This window comes from Heterodontus francisci, chromosome 3 (genome assembly GCF_036365525.1).
Source record: "Heterodontus francisci isolate sHetFra1 chromosome 3, sHetFra1.hap1, whole genome shotgun sequence".
Taxonomy (NCBI): Eukaryota; Metazoa; Chordata; class Chondrichthyes; order Heterodontiformes; family Heterodontidae; genus Heterodontus; species Heterodontus francisci.
In genome coordinates, this window is record NC_090373.1 from 44,297,188 (window position 1) to 44,313,176 (window position 15,989).

The 15,989-nt window shown below is 39.9% G+C and overlaps 2 protein-coding genes across 2 annotated transcripts in view; one reads left to right on the top strand and one right to left on the bottom strand.

Annotated features, from left to right (window-relative positions):
* angpt2a (angiopoietin 2a) overlaps nucleotides 1-11,095 on the bottom strand; it is a 132,437-nt gene extending 121,342 nt beyond the window's left edge. The window contains exon 1 of the mRNA XM_068021504.1: nucleotides 10,352-11,095. Coding sequence (XP_067877605.1) covers nucleotides 10,352-10,633 — 282 coding nt within the window. The 5' untranslated portion in view covers nucleotides 10,634-11,095. The remainder of the gene's footprint in view (nucleotides 1-10,351) is intronic.
* mcph1 (microcephalin 1) overlaps nucleotides 1-15,989 on the top strand; it is a 429,556-nt gene that overhangs the window by 310,999 nt on the left and 102,568 nt on the right. The window lies entirely within an intron of this gene.

Sequence of the window (15,989 nt, forward strand, 5' to 3'; positions counted from 1 at the left end):
TTTGCTACTTCACAGCTTTTATTCTCTCACCATTAAGAAAATATTCTGATTTGTGTTTCTTTTGATCTGAAATTGATGAACTCACAATATGCAAAGTGCATCATAATAGTCCATCAGCCCATCACAACCAGTAGAAAAAATGCTTGAAAGGAGAGAGAGGGAGAGAGGAAGAAGGAAGAGAGGGATGGCAGGAGGAAGAGAAAGACCAACAGGCTCCTGTCAACTCAAATAGTAGAGTCTACCCTGACAACCAGGCAAAAATTGAAGAAACTAAATTTAATTTTTGAAGCTTTTACCCAAACAGCAAATAACAATATCATGCTCATCATGCTCTCATATTGAACCCAAATGCCATCGTTTTGCCCACTTATTTGGTCTGTCTTTGCTCCTTTGTAACTTCCTCCTCCCATCTACAAAATTTACTGCATCTCCTGACTAAGTGTCATATGCAAACTTGGATATACAACTTTCTGTTCCTTCATCCAAGTCACATTTATGCGTGTGTGTATATATTTATATAGTGTGTGTGTGCGTGTGGTGTGAAAAGCTGAGGCCCCAGTGTCGATTCCTGGGAAACACCAGTTGTTGCATTCTGTCTATCAGAGCGTTTTCTTTACCCCTATTCTGTCTTCCACCTCCCACCCAATTAGCAACCCATGTCACAAGGTTAGCTCCAATTCCAGGCACTTTAATTTTTGCAAATAATAATCTCTTATGCAGAAACTTGCTAAATGCCTTCTGGATGTCCATATAAACAGCTTCTATAGACACTCCCCTGTCCACCGTGATAATAAACTGCTCAAAAAATTCAACAAGATTAGTCAAACAACACCTATTCCACATGGATTATTGAAAATCACATTCAGTTATTATAATGAGATTGTTCTGGCTGGGATGTTATGCATCTAATAACTGGGATTCAATCATCGGATGGTACCAAGAAATCTGCTGTGTTGTTCATGGGTAGTCTAAGACCTAGAGTGCGATACCTATTGTTTACTATGATTCCATTGAAGCCTATTATTGTCATATCGGAAATTTAATGAAGCAATGTATCACATGGCAGATACATGGTAGAAATATTACAGCCCTTGCTAATATTGAAAGATGCAGATCTCAAAGATATACAATTTTTGTAATACAATTTACCTAACAATTCACAAAACCAACCTACGCAGCAAGTAACTTTGACCTAAATTTTTTTTTATTCTTTCGTGGAATGTGGGTGTTGCTGGCTAGGTCAGCATTTATTTCCCATCCCTAATTGCCCTTGAGAAGATGGTGGTGAGCTGCCTTCTTGAACCGCTGCAGTCCTTGGGCTGTAGATATACCAACAGTGCTGCTAGGAAGGGAGTTCCAGGATTTTGATCCAGTGACAGTGGTGGAACTGCAGTATAGTTCCAAGTCAAGATGGTGTGTGGCATGGAGGGGAATTTGCAGGTGGTGGTTCCCATGTCCTTATCCTTCTAGGTGGTAGAGGTCGCGGGTTTGGAAGGTGCTGTCTAAGGAGCCTTGGTGCATTGCTGCAGTGCATCTTGTAGATGGTGTCTCTGCTGTCACTGTGCATCAGTAGGGAAGGGAGTGAATGTTGAAAGTGACGGATGGGGTGCCAATCAGGCAGGCTGCTTTGTCCTGGATGTTGTTGGAGCTGCACCCATCCAGGCAAGTGAAGAGTATTCCATCGCACTCCTGACTTGTGCCTTGTAGATGGGAGACAGGAGGTGAGTTACTCGCCACAGAATTCCCAGCCTCTGACCTGTTCTTATAGCCACAGCATTTATGTAGCTGGTCCAGTTCAGTTTCTAGTCAATGGTAACCCCCGGGTATTGATAGTGGGGGGTTCAGCGATGGTAATGCATTGAACATGATGGGAGATGGTTAGATTCTCTCCTGTTTGAGATGGTCATTGCCTGACACTTGTGTGACGTGAATGTTACTTGCCACTTATCAGCCCAAGCCTGGATGTTGTCCAGGCTTTGCTGCATATGAACATGGGCTGCTTCAGTATCTGAGGAGCCCAAATGATGCTGAATATTGTGCAATAATCAGCAATCATCCCCACTTCTGACCTTATGTTGGAAGGATGGTCATTGATGAAGCAGCTAACATGGTTGGGCCTAGGACACAACCATGAGGAACTCCTGCAGTGATGTCCTGGGACTGAGATTGATCTCCAACAACCACAACTATCTTCCTTTGTGCTAGGTATGACTCCAACTAACGGAGAGTTTTCCCCCTGATTCCCTTTGACTTCAGTTTAACAGGACTCCTTGATGCCATACTCAGTCAAATTCTGCCTCATGTCAAGGGCCGTTAGTCTCACCTCACCCCTGGAGTTTCGCTCTTTTGTCCATGTTTGGACAAAGGCATAATGAGGTCAGGAGCTGAGTGGCCCTGGCGGAAACCAAACTGAGCGTCAGTGAGCAGATTATTGCTGAGCAAGTGTCACTTGATAGCACTGTCGATGACAGCTTCCATCACTTTGCTGATGATCGAGAGTAGGGTTGGATTTGTCCTGCTTTTTGTGCACAGGACATACCTGTGCAATTTTCCACATTGCTGGGTAGATGCCAGTGTTGTAGCTGTACTAGAACAGCTTGGCTAGGGGCGTGGCTAGTTCTGGAGCACAAGTCTTCAGTACGATTGCTGGAATGTTGTCTGGGCCCATAGCCTTTACAGTATCCAGTGCCTTCAACCGTTTCTTGAATCAGATGGAGAGAATCGGATTGGCTGAAGACTGGCATCTGTGATGCTGGGGACCTCAGGAGGATGCCGAGATGGATCATTCACTTGGCACTTCTGGCTGAAGATGGATGCAAATGCTTCAGCCTTGTCTTTTGCACTGATGTGCTGGGCTCCCCCATCGTTGAGGATGGGGATATTTGTGGAGCCTCCTCCTCCTGTTAGTTATTTTAATTGTCCACCAACATTCACCACTGAATGCGGCAGGACTGCAAAGCTTCGATCTGATCTGTTGGTTGTGGGCCGAATGTGGGCTGATCAATACTGTCATGGACAGATGCATCTGTGACAGGTAGTTTGGTGGGGGCAAGGTCAAGTAGGTTTTTCCCTCTTGTTGGTTCCCTCACCCACCTGCCGCAGACCCAGTCTTGCAGCTATGTCCTTTAGGCGGCACAGTGGCGCAGTGGTTAGCACCGCAGCCTCACAGCTCCAGCGACCCGGGTTCAGTTCTGGGTACTGCCTGTGCGGAGTTTGCAAGTTCTCCCTGTGACCGCGTGGGTTTCCGCCGGGTTGCTCCAGTTTCCTCCCACCGCCAAAGACTTGCAGGTTGATAGGTAAATTGGCCATTGTAAATTGTCCCTAGTGTAGGTAGGTGGTAGGAGAATGGTAGGGAATATGGGATTAATGTAGGATTAGTATAAATGGGTGGCTGATGGTCGGCACAGACTCGTTGGGCTGAAGGGCCTGTTTCAGTGTTGTATCTCTCTATGACTCTATGACTCGGCCAGCTCAATCAGTAGTGGTGCTACTATGCCACTCTTGGACTCCTAAAGTCCCCCACCCAGAGTGCATTCTGTGCCCTTGCTACTCTCAGTGCTTCTTCCAAGTTGTGTTCAACATGGAGTAGCACTGATTCATCAGCCGAGGGGGGGTGGTAGTTGATAATCAGCTGGAGGTTTCCTTGCCTATGTTTGACCTGATGCCATGGGACTTCATGGGGACTGGAGTCAATGTTGAGGACTCCCAGGTCAGCTCCCTCCTGACTGTATACCACTGTGCTACCACCTCTGGTGGGTCTGTCCTGCTGGTGGGCATTTATAATATTTACTTTTTTTTTGCTCTTTACGCCACAACGCTACCAGTGCAAATGTCAGGACCCACCCCAGAAACATGATGATAGCTCTGCAGATGATGACTCAAAAAGTTTAATTTAACAATTTAAAGCAATAAAAATTGTGAAATTTTTTCATTCGTGATGTTCTAATCCCCTACTTTTCATTTCTGATTTTATCTGCTGTTTGGATAAAAGTTTCAAAAACAAAATTCAATTTACATAGAAACATAGAAAATAGGAGCAGGAGTAGGCCATTCGGCCCTTCGAGCCTGCTCCACCATTCATTATGATCATGGCTGATCATCCAACTCAGTAACCTGTTCCCGCTTTTGCCCCATACTCTTTGATCCCTTTAGATCCTTTAGACAATTATTGCGTGGTTTTCACAGATCCTAATATTGGGGTTGACAGGAGAATGTTGGTGTTTCTCTCCCTCCTGCCATCCCTCTCTTCCTTCTTCCTCTTTCCTTCTCTACTTCCCTCACCAGCAGGTAGAAGTTTTTTTATTTGGTTATCATGTGATGTTTTGTGTTGGTGCACTTTGAGTATTGTAGTTCCAGAGAAGCATAGTCAAGCTGCAGTTCCCATTAGGTATCATTTTCTAATGTACACAGACTTTGTCCATAATAGCTGGAAATCTGCAGCCTCTCAATTTAAAAGGCAGACCTATGCAGGGGAACCTTTTATGGCATTTCTAACTTGAAATAATCAGCGTTAGGGGTAAATTTAGTGGGTCTTTTTTAATTCTGTAACTTTTTCATGTATGCTTTATGTTGTAAATGTTATTTTAAATGTATATACTAATCTGACCAAAGAGGGAAAAAGTAGGGAAAATTATTTGAGGAATTTGGTCAGTTTTATGGTACCCACCAGAGAAATGATTGCTGTCAAAAGCTTTCAATAACTACTCAAAGGAACAGGAAAAAGACAAAACAAGTGCTGCAATTTTTGCAGTATGCCCAATAGACGACCTTGCAGTAAGTTCTGAAACCTTGCTGATTAAATAACTGTTCTACGATGACAGCTGCTGCTCTCAACAATCTATCGACAATATATTTTCCATGTTAGTCATGTGGTTTATATTTTACCCTAAGACCAAAATAATTGATATTAAGTACAATGGTGATAGAAACACTGTCAAATAATTGCATATATGCAAGCAAATTAAAAGCTTTACTTAATGTAATTTTAGGTGTCAGTGCCAGATATTTGTTAAATGCCAAACTAAATTCTTTATCTTGTTTCCTTTACTTTTATTAATTTGCTCTGTAATTCAAGTAGTCTTCAGTCCAAATTTTCTTCAAATTAGGTGCTGTAGATATAAAACAGGTGGAAAGCTGAATAAGTGTTAAACAGGAAAGATCTGACTCAGCAGTAAGGGACTGCCTGTCGAGATGAAGAGATTATCGTTACAGCTATGTGTTGTTGTATAAATATTTGGGTTATGCACTCTCTGGAGCGTATTTTGGAAATGTTTTAATTCTTGTCCAGTGACATCAGGTATTGTTAACCCTTGTGAAATCCAGCAATCTATCAATATTTGCAGTAATTATTTAAGCTGACAGGCTGCCATCTGCTTGAACAGATAGAACAAGAGAAGCAATATTTAAATTCCAGTCTCCTTACATGTCAGACATGGGCGACAGATCCCCTTGGAGATAACCATTTGAAAGAATTCCTTTTCTTAATAGCTAGCAGTAGCTAACAACATAGCTGTGCTTTTTAAGAACAAAATTATTACATGTCTAAAATAAAAATATCTTTCTAGAATCTACATGTTAAGTATTTACCTTTTTAAGCGTTCTTTTAGCTTGCATCTGTATTACTAGAATATACTCATGATGTACATTTCACGTTCTGATGTGTGTGTATATATATATATATATATATATATATATATACACAATAAGACCTCAATTATCTGTAGTCTCAAGTATATATGCAAATTTTCACAGATAATGGGAAATGAGCGAGAATTTGCACTATCAGTGCTTTTAATTTTGTCTTCACTCATCTCTTTCATTCTGCCCTTGCTGGTAATTTATGTGTCAACAGTCCAAGTGTCAGCCATGGCTTGGTTGGTAGCACTATTATATTTGAGTCAGAAGGTTGTGGGTTCAAATTCTACACCAGAACTTTAGCAAAAAAATCTCACCTGATACTCCAGTGCAGTACTGAGAGTAGTGTACAGTTGGAGGTGCCATCTTTCAGATGAGACGTGAAACTGAGGCCCCATCTGGCGCCTCATGTGGACGTAAAAGATTCCATGGCACTATTTCGAACAGGAGCAGGGGAGTTATCCCCAAGATAGCGGCAAATGTTAATCCTTCAAGGTCCTGGCCAATTGTAATCCTTCAATCAACATCACAAAAACAGATTATCTAGCCATTATCACATTGCTGTTTGTGGGACCTTGCTGTGCATCAATTTGCTGTTGTGTTTCCTACATTACAACAGTGACTAAACTTCCAAAGTACTTCATAAAGTGCTTTGGGACATCCTGAAATCATGAAAGGCGCGATATAGATGCAAGTCTTTTTTTCCCTTTAACTTAAAGCTCTGCCAATCATCCAACTGTGACTCAAATTGTGGAATCTGAGAGACCCAGACAAAAATTGTGCTGCAACAACCACAGCCCCCCTCCTGCACCCCCCCCCCCCACCCCCACCCCCAACCCCATGTTACAGAGGTGAGCACTAAGGGCAAGGAGCACTCAACACCAGCAATTCAATTAGCAACTTCTGCTGAATCAGGATTGTGAAGCTGCCAGCTTTGAAAGGAATACAGTATGTCTGTTTTAAATGTGAATCCCATGACGGTTTAGCAGATCACACATTAAGTGTAGCACCAGTGATTAGATTCAGCAATCAGTTTGCTCAATAGCACAGGGCACCATTTAAAAGTATCAGTTCTCTGCTGAATTTAAAGTTGGCAGTTCCACTGTACTAATCACAGTACATAGCTGTTGACATAGCTGAGGTGAGCGCCTGCTGACTTTAATAGCCACCTCTGTAATGGGGGAACCATGTTGGAGGAGCATTGTTGACCAGCTTTCTTGGGACTGTTGAGGGTCTGCCAGCTGAATCACAGATGAGTGAGTCAAGAGGCTTTGATTTTACAAACCAGCTATTTCAGCACTAACTGATCTTGCTTGCAGGCTCTAACAGAGGAGAGTATTTCTTTGGAGGTCTCAGATGAATAATTCTGAAGAGGCCATGCATTCAAACTAAAGAGCAGTAATTAACAGTGTAATTTGGAGACCCATCACTTAGGTCCATAAAAGGTTTCAGCACAGAAGGAGGCCATTCAGTTAATTGTGTTTATGTCAACTTTGTCTGTGTCTAGAGCAATTCAAACCTAATGCCACAGCCCTGTAACTTGTCTGCTTCAAATTTTTGCTTCAGTTTTCTTTTAAAGATGCTGTGTTATTGATCTTTATCACTCTTAAGTGGCAAAGAATTCTTTGATCAAACAACTCTCTATATAAGCAAATTCTCCAAAATCATGTTCTCATGATGTAGATTATAATTACACTGTTGTCCAGTGGTTTCCCTGAGGGAATTGATGTCCTCATTAGAGAACATGGGGTAGTGATTATAAATAATCTTGTATATCAAGACAAATTCTAGGCATATTCTATAGTATTCTTTTTGATATCATTCTTCTAACTTGGATAATTGCCACGCTTATGACCATGCCAGTTTTGCAGTTGACCTGCAGGAAACAGTTGAACCAAATCCTGTGCTTGTTTTCTTGAGACCTTTTTGCTTGCTGAAAATATTTCTGCCAACTTTGGTTTTGTATCTATGAAGCTATGGCATTAAAAAAAAATTTTTAAACCTCTCCTATTTCCCTCTCTCTTCCCCAGCTGAGAAGGTGGGCAAGCAGTCTTGACCCAGGTCTCTGCAAATGCTGCTATTTTACTTTTCCAAGCTTCGCATGTATATGCTATGGCACTGTACTGCATAAACTTGTAATTACTACCTTTTATGAATACTTACACGAAACATCGGTGACTTCACCAAGAACTATTTTTGTATCTAATATTTTTATATTTTCCTATGTATCTAATAGCAATGACAGCACAACTAAGGACTAAAAATGCAGTGAAAGTTGTGCAGTAACATCACTAGAACTCAATAGTTTCTTTTTAAAATTAACATCTAACTTGTATTAATTTATTTATGAAACATTTGTTTTGTGACCTCTGCCATGGTACAGAATAGCTAGCTGCACGAGAAGGGCTTTGGATTTGTTTACCCTCTGTGATGGGGAACTCTGCTCCCCTGTCCTCTCCCCAAATCACACCCTCTTCTATGAACTCAGCTGAGTTAGGTACTCACCAAGGGGTATTGCATTTGAGTAAAATTCCTGTCAGAACTGTTTCGACAGTTATTAACCTGTTTGTTTAGTGCACGAAGGAAATTTATTTTTCAAATTTTTTAACCAGCATGTTACCAGAGACAATCTTTTTTTGTGTACTGTTTGTTATTTTTACACAGTAAGTTATGATGATCGGGAATGCACTGTCTGAAAGTGCGGTGGAAACAACTTCAATGGTAACTTTCAAAAGGGTCTTTGAAAAAAATACAAATTTGCAGGTCTTTGGGGAAGGAGTGAGATTGTGTGACTAATTGGATGGCGTTTTTGCTCCGGTATGATGGGATGAATGGACTCCTTTGTGTTTTGTGATTCATAAGGACGAAGCCATGTTGGTATATGACTGGGGTGCACAAATGGGCTGTTACTATTCAAGTGTAGTGGGGAGAGGAATAAAAACTGCTACTTGATACATAGCAGATGAAGAGGAACTACATAGGAGTGTAAAATGGCAACATGTATAACCTGGTCATCCCTACTGAATAAAATATTTCATTTATTTGTGCCAATACTATAAGTAACCTGTTTTTCCCTCTGTTTTAAGTGCTACTATACAAAATTACTATATGTTTTTCTTAACTTTTTTCTTCGGCTTTACTTAGTAATATTTTTCACACATTTAGATACATTTTCTCAAGTCTGTGTAAATCTATTGATATCCAATATACTTACTGGTAAAAACTAGTTCATTTAACTAAAATTACCAGCACATTTCACATAATCAGTGTTCAAGTTCATTGCTGCTTTATATTAATCTGACCTGGTCATAGCAATTTCTTTGTACCATGACACTGGTTCGTAAAACGTTTTTGGCCCAGGAATGTAAGGAGCTTTCACTGAAAATTATTTAGCTGTTTTTAGCCTTATTAAAACAGAGAAGGTTTAAAGTTAGTACTGCAGGATACCTCAGTGATCCTTCATACACTGCTCCGAGTATCTGCTGGGGGGAATTGCAGAGTGGAGACCAGGTATTTTCGAACAAAGCAGAAAGGAAAAGAAAAATCATGCATACAATTATCCTCACCGTTTCTGCACACCACCTAACAACCAGTTTCCGACCATATTGACCATATTAATATTAACCATATTATTGGTGCAACTTACCCAACTTCTGGGACGCTTTAAGCATGAGTTGTGACGAGGAATAAGGCACTCCGGGAAAAAAAGTGTATTACAGGGAGTAGAATTTGTTAATTTATTTACAAAGTTTTACAATAGAGTGCTTGGACAGAAAGAAGTTATAAAATACTGAAAAATGTTACATGTGTTTACTTAAGGCTTTTTTAAATGTACTGAAGGAGAAATACCTTGGTAGTATGAATGCAATTATTTTGGTGATTTTAAACAGCCAAGTAATATGTTTCTACAGATACAGTTTGATCAGTAAATAGTTTGCACATGGCACAGAACATTCCTTGTACCTTCATGCCTGCATATTTTACTTTTTAGATATTAAAGCTATGCTAAATATTACAAAATCTCAATTTCTCTTGAGAAGGGAATGGAAAGAAATAAGCTAAAGGTGTGTTAAGATAGTGCCATCTCGCATGTGGATTTACAGACTTACAAACTTGGCAACTTGTGCCAGGCAGTTTTCACTTAGGTCATTAATCGTAATTTACAGTGGGATTTGACCTCCGGAAGAAGAGGGGGAAAAAATCACGGTATCTCTCAGCTGGAGTTTATTGAAAGCACTGATAATTTCTATCAATAAGAGATTTGTGAATAAAACTCATCTTGAGACTACTTTTTAAAAAATGTTTTCTATTATTTTATAATGAAACAACTTTGAGTTGCCAGTATGTTATTTTGGACTACTACTGTAATCATATATAGAATAAGAGCTACCCCAAGAAATACAATGACCAAAAACAATACTAAACAATATACCATTAGCCAAAGCAAAATACAGCAAACGCCTTTGCCTGTTCACGAGCACAGGAACAATGCTGTCATAGCTCACAAGACCAGGTTTTAATAGACTGGCAAGACAAATTAGCAAACTCCATCAGCAGTCTGATATACATAGCATATATATACAGATAAAATATACCTTTATATTGAAGTTTGTTAAGGTTTATATACTTGATACATTTCCTATTCTTTTGCTTTTCAAAAATTACCTCGCTACTAAAAGAATGTCTCTCTTTTCTAAGAGGAAACTGATGAGCCTACCTTCTGCAGCCACTGCGTATTGTTTTCCATTATATTTTCAAGTTGCTGAAGCCTTTGCAAAGAACCATCATTATCTATTTCTGGAGAGTCCCTTTGCACCGTGTTAGGCACATAGTGATTTGCCACCGAGCGACAGTTGTCCACCTCAGGAAGCAAAAAAGTGTAACTGCAAGGCCCATGCTGAATTTGATAATGCCTTTTTCCAGTATTATCCATACCCTTGCGAAACCCTGTTCCCAGGGAGAGACTGCAGCTGAAGAAAAACAGAGATGGAATCAACATTTTCTGTGTCTGTTCAATGTGTAGTGAGTCCTTCGTATATTAAGTACAATCCAAGAATTTTTAAAGATCTGTCAAAAGAATTTTTCAGTTGTGCTCCTTTTATCCTCTGGAATTCTGTGGTAAAATTGCCAAGTACAAAGAACTGTTACTGCTTGATGTTCTGTCAAAACTGGAGTAATAAGGTTCTGTATTACTTCCTGTAGTCTTTCAGTCTGTGTGTTGCGCAGGCAGAGACAATGCTGTAAAGCAAACACAATTCCCACTGGCTTGGTTTCTCAGCTTGAAAGTGCCCTTTTATCTGAAGCTTTACTGCACGTTTCTGCAATCTGCTGTATCTGACTCAATCAATGCAGCTTTTTAAGATAACTTGACAGGAATTGCAGAAGTGTTGTATGTGTACATTCTCCTCAGTTATCTTCCACCAGGGAGGTCACTCTCAGACAACACAGATACACGAGTATGTTCTGTCCAACCCACACTGCATTTGCCAAAATTCCAAAGAGAGATGATTGGCCAATAACAGAGCCACTGGTAATTCCCTTTCAACCCTTTAAGTGAGGACCTATGAATAGACAGAAGAAATCATTCTGGCTTCCCTTGGACTACGTGCTAGAGTACATTTTACAGCTCGAAATTAAAGAATGCACAAAAAATGCATGTAGTGGAAAATGCCTGGCATCGGACTTTCTATGAAATAACTAATGCTTTCATCAAATTATACTTAATAAAAAAGAAAATCCATTATGCAATTAGATTGTGTCTTGCATTTGAAAGAAATGTACAGATTCATGGGATAAAATGCTGATAAATGGTAAATTAGAGTTTTTTTGTCTTTGTTGTATTATGTTGTGTGGATAACTTGGTAAAGTCCTGTGAGAAATTGAAAACCTTATATCTTTCTTTCACATGGCATTGTACACATTACAGTGAGTAGCAGTTTAATCATCATAAGTCAGCATATTTAAATTTAAGAAAACACATTATAACAAATACCAGAACTTATAGTAATGCGTCACAACTATGAAAATTGTTTATTTTAAATGTCAAGGATGTGTCGTCTGCTGAAAAAATAGCAGATTCATTTGAGTGATGGACATAAACTCCTTTCCATTGCGAAACCTCTGTTCTGTTCAGATGTGAGAACTAAAAACTGTTCTCAATATTCTTAAGTCTTTCTATTTTTGACATCCTTTCTATCAATTAATTTGGTGAATTGTCAGCCCAAGCACTTCTATACCATGCAGGCAGACCTTTATAACAAAGTTTTCAATGTACTAATTAATCCATAGGCTACATCAAAACTTCAATTTACTTTAAAAGAATGAAATAGTTCTGGAACCAGTTCAGATAATCCTTTTGACAATCTGCCAAGCTGCAAATTATTATATGGGAATTGATTTTCTCTGCAAAAAAAGCAAAAAGGTCTTGTTCACAAGGACTCTGTTGTTACCTTAAGTTCTGATATATTTTATGTCAGTCTTTTTCTCTGGCATATCTATTTTTTTAAGTGTAATTATTATAGTTAAGTGTTCAATTTTTCCCCTTTGGAGATATGGCCCTCATGAGTTTGTGTGACACTGAAAGTGATTAATTTGCATGAGAAGCCAGTGAGTTGTACACTGTTAAGTTTAATAGGTCCTGCACTCCAATGGGAAAAAAAATGATTTTCTCTCTTAAGTCTTTAAAATACGCTTGCCAGTCTTCCTAAGCTAAGCTAAAAGTAATTTAACTTCTTGGGAAAAAGGAAAAATTCAGTTTGATTTTGCCCTAGATAGATAGTCCCATTTTCATGTGAAGTATACATAATGTGAGAAATGCTTCTTGGAAATTACCATAATTAAAAGGCATTATTTGGTTGTAAACTTGAAATAATTTTGCTTTGGTGATAGATTATGCCCTTTGCAAGATTGTTTGCAAAGCCAGCATAAAAGCAGTGAAGCTAATGAGTTGAGCATTGAATATTAGCTACCACAACAAAAAGGGGGCCAAATTGTTGCTTTGCTTTGTCTCTCAAAGTTATTTAGGCAAATAATTATTTTAGAGTTTGGCTGAATATGTGCAAAGGATGACTGTCGTAAAATCTTAAGCTGTAGGATAGCACAGTATGGTTGATGAGATGTGGATAAGCTTTGACAGTCTCCCAGATGCTGAGTTTCTGATCTCAGCCATTCTGTTGCGAGATATCTCAGAATAGACTCCAACCCCTTCTTCACAGAGAACAAAAGGGAAAATAATCCAACTGGCCACTCTTACTTTGTAGCAATTTACAGAGCAGCACTGAAAGAGGTCAGGAAGCACTGAAATCACTGAATATTTTCCAAATACTTTAAAGCACTCTCAAAAGAGAAATAATTCTGCAACACCTTAACATACAACTTATCAAACCATAATTCCTTTTGCCCATTCCGTCTGCTTTATTTCTGAATGCTATTATTTTGAGCTATGCTCGCATTTTATTGCTTTGTCTGAAGTGTTAAAATCATGCTGTTAGTCAAGGAATGCATCTTAATTTCTGTGTAGGAACATTTTCTTGATGACCTGTCTTTGCGAGGATCACACAACAGACACTATTGGACTCAGTTTGCACATACTAAATTTGCTGTCATACATTTTATGTCTCACTACAAGTTAAATGGAGGGATAAATAATAATGAAAGACTAAAGTGAAAGGTAAAGGTAATAGTTATTCCGAACTTGAGTTATACATCAACAACAGCTTATACTTATCTAGCCTTGGAGCCAAGGCAACTGAAGTCGAAGCCACCACAGGGAGATAGGGAGGGGCGAGGCCATTGAGGGAATTGAAAACAAGAATAAGAATTTTAAAATCAAGACGTTGCTTGACTGGGAGCCAATGTTGGTCAGCAAGCATGGGGGTGATAGGTGAACGGGACTTGGTGCAAGTTAAGACATGGACAGCAGAGTTTTTGAGTTTACGGAGGGTAGTATGTGGGCGACCAGCCAGGAGTGCGTCAGGATAGTTAAGACTGAAGGTAATAAAGGCATCAGTGAGTGTTTCAGCAGCAGATGAGCTGAGATGGAACAAAATTGGGCGATGTTATGTGTGTGATGACAGCAGATTTAAAGGAGAGCGGGACAACACCTGAAGAGTGATCGTTTACAATGTCAACTAACATGGGGACAGGAGGAGAAGTTTTGCGGTCAGCAGTTTAATGGGAATAGGATCGAGGGAGCAGGGAGTGTCTTTCATTGTTAGGATGAGCTCAGAGGAGGAGGGGAGATAGGAGAGAAACTACAGGAAGATACAAATTCAGGGCTAGGGCGGTGGGGAGCATGAGAGGAAGTTTGGCCAGGTGGACTAGTGGAAGGGAGGAACGCAACAGAGGCAGCTGATCGGATGGTCTTGACCTCAGTGACAAAGAAATACATGAACACCTCACACTTATTGTTGGAGGTGAGGGTAGAGGGGACAGGGATGAGTGGTTTAAGAAGATGCTTTGCAATAGAGAAAAGAAGCCGGGGGGGTTATCTTTGCATTCCAGGGTGATCCTGGAATAGTGAGAAGTTTTAGCAGACGAGGGCAGGACCCAATAGATTTCATATGGCCCAGCCAAATCTGGCGGTGGATGGCTAAACTAGTTGTCCACCATATCCTTTCAAATAATGTGTAATGAGACACGATTAATTGATAGCCTCATCTAGAAAGATCCTCTAGGCAAGAATGATCACAACATGATAGAATTTCGCATTTAGTTAGAGGGTGAGAAACTTGGGTCTGAGACTTGTGTCTCAAACTCAAATGAAGGCAATTACAAGGGTATGGGAACAGATTTGGCTGAAGTGGACTGTGAAAATAGATTAAAAGTTAAGATGGTAGAGAAGGAGTGGCAGATATTTAAGGAAATATTTTATAACTCTCAACAAAGATTTATGCCATTGAGAATATATGAGAAGAATGCACCATCCGTGGATAACTAAGGAGGTTACGGATGGTACGAAATTGAAAAAAAAGGCATACAATGCTGCGAAGATTAGTGGTAGGCTAGAAGATTAGGAAAATTTTAGAAACCAGCAAAGGATGGTGTTACGACCGAGGCAGGAGGATGCACTGTCTTTCTCTAGTTCCACTGTCTTTCTCTAGTTCCACTTCTCCACTGGTCACAACATATATTTAAATATTTACCCGGTTACCGATATGGCCAATTATAGACTCTATTTTTATTTCAGAATAAAATCCACCAACCAGGTTTCTTGAATAAACAACAAAGGTATTAATTTATTTTAAAACAAGACTTAGTCTATAGAGATGCAAAGCTTTAACACAGTTTGAAATATAGCAGTAAATATATATATATATTCCCTTCCAAACACCCAAAACACACACACACACACACACACACACACACACACACACACACCAGTTAAAGGAAAAATAAAGATGGTTTGGCTAAAGTACTTGTTAATTCTTGAAGAAAAAGGATAAAATATGTTATGTTCAAGATGGCATAAAGTCTGGCATCCGAATACATGTAGACAGGTCACTGGGATCTTTTCAGAAACAGTTCGTTCAGGAGATTTATTCATTCATGGGATGTTGGCATCGCTGGCTAGACCAGCATTTATTGCCCATCCCTAATTGCCCTTGAGAAGCTGGTGGTGAGCTGCCTTCTTGAACCACTGTAGTCCTTGGGGTGTTGGTACACCCACAGTGCTGTTCCAGGATTTTGACACAGTGACAGTGAAGGAACGGCGATATAATTCCAAGTCAGGATGATGTGTGGCTTGGAGAGGAACTTGCAGGTGGTGGTGTTCCCATGCATCTGCTGCCTTTGTCCTTCTAGGCAGTAGAGGTCGCGGGTTTGGAAGATGCTGTCAAAGGAGACTTGTCAAGAGGAAGTCTTCCAGAACCTTCCCAGGAGAAATGCTGCTTCAGTTTCTCTATTTCTTACACTTGATTCTCAGGGTTCCTTAAAGAGATGCAAAAGATGAACTGGTCTTCTCTTTTAGCAGGCTGACCCCCAACTGACTCAAAGCAGTATTCAAAATGAAACCAACTCTTGACCACCATAAATCTTGACATGTCTCTTCTCTGTAAACAACTCCCATAGTCAGAAGGTACCTGCTATTTACTTAGCTGAAGACATGTGACTTCCAGTCAATGTTTTTAAGCTAAGTCCTTCCAGTGACCTTTTTAGAAAAGCAAAGTCCAGCATCTATGGAATCACTTCAGTCCTCCAAAGGAATCCATCTCAGGTTTAGGCACTAATATGACGGGGGAGCTCCAGCTGCTTTGACTGGTTCAGTTAGGTGGTTTTCCAACATATATTGGATTTCTGCTTTCACCTGGGCCTGTTTATCTGGATTTAAATGATAAGGATGCTATTTATAGGAGAGG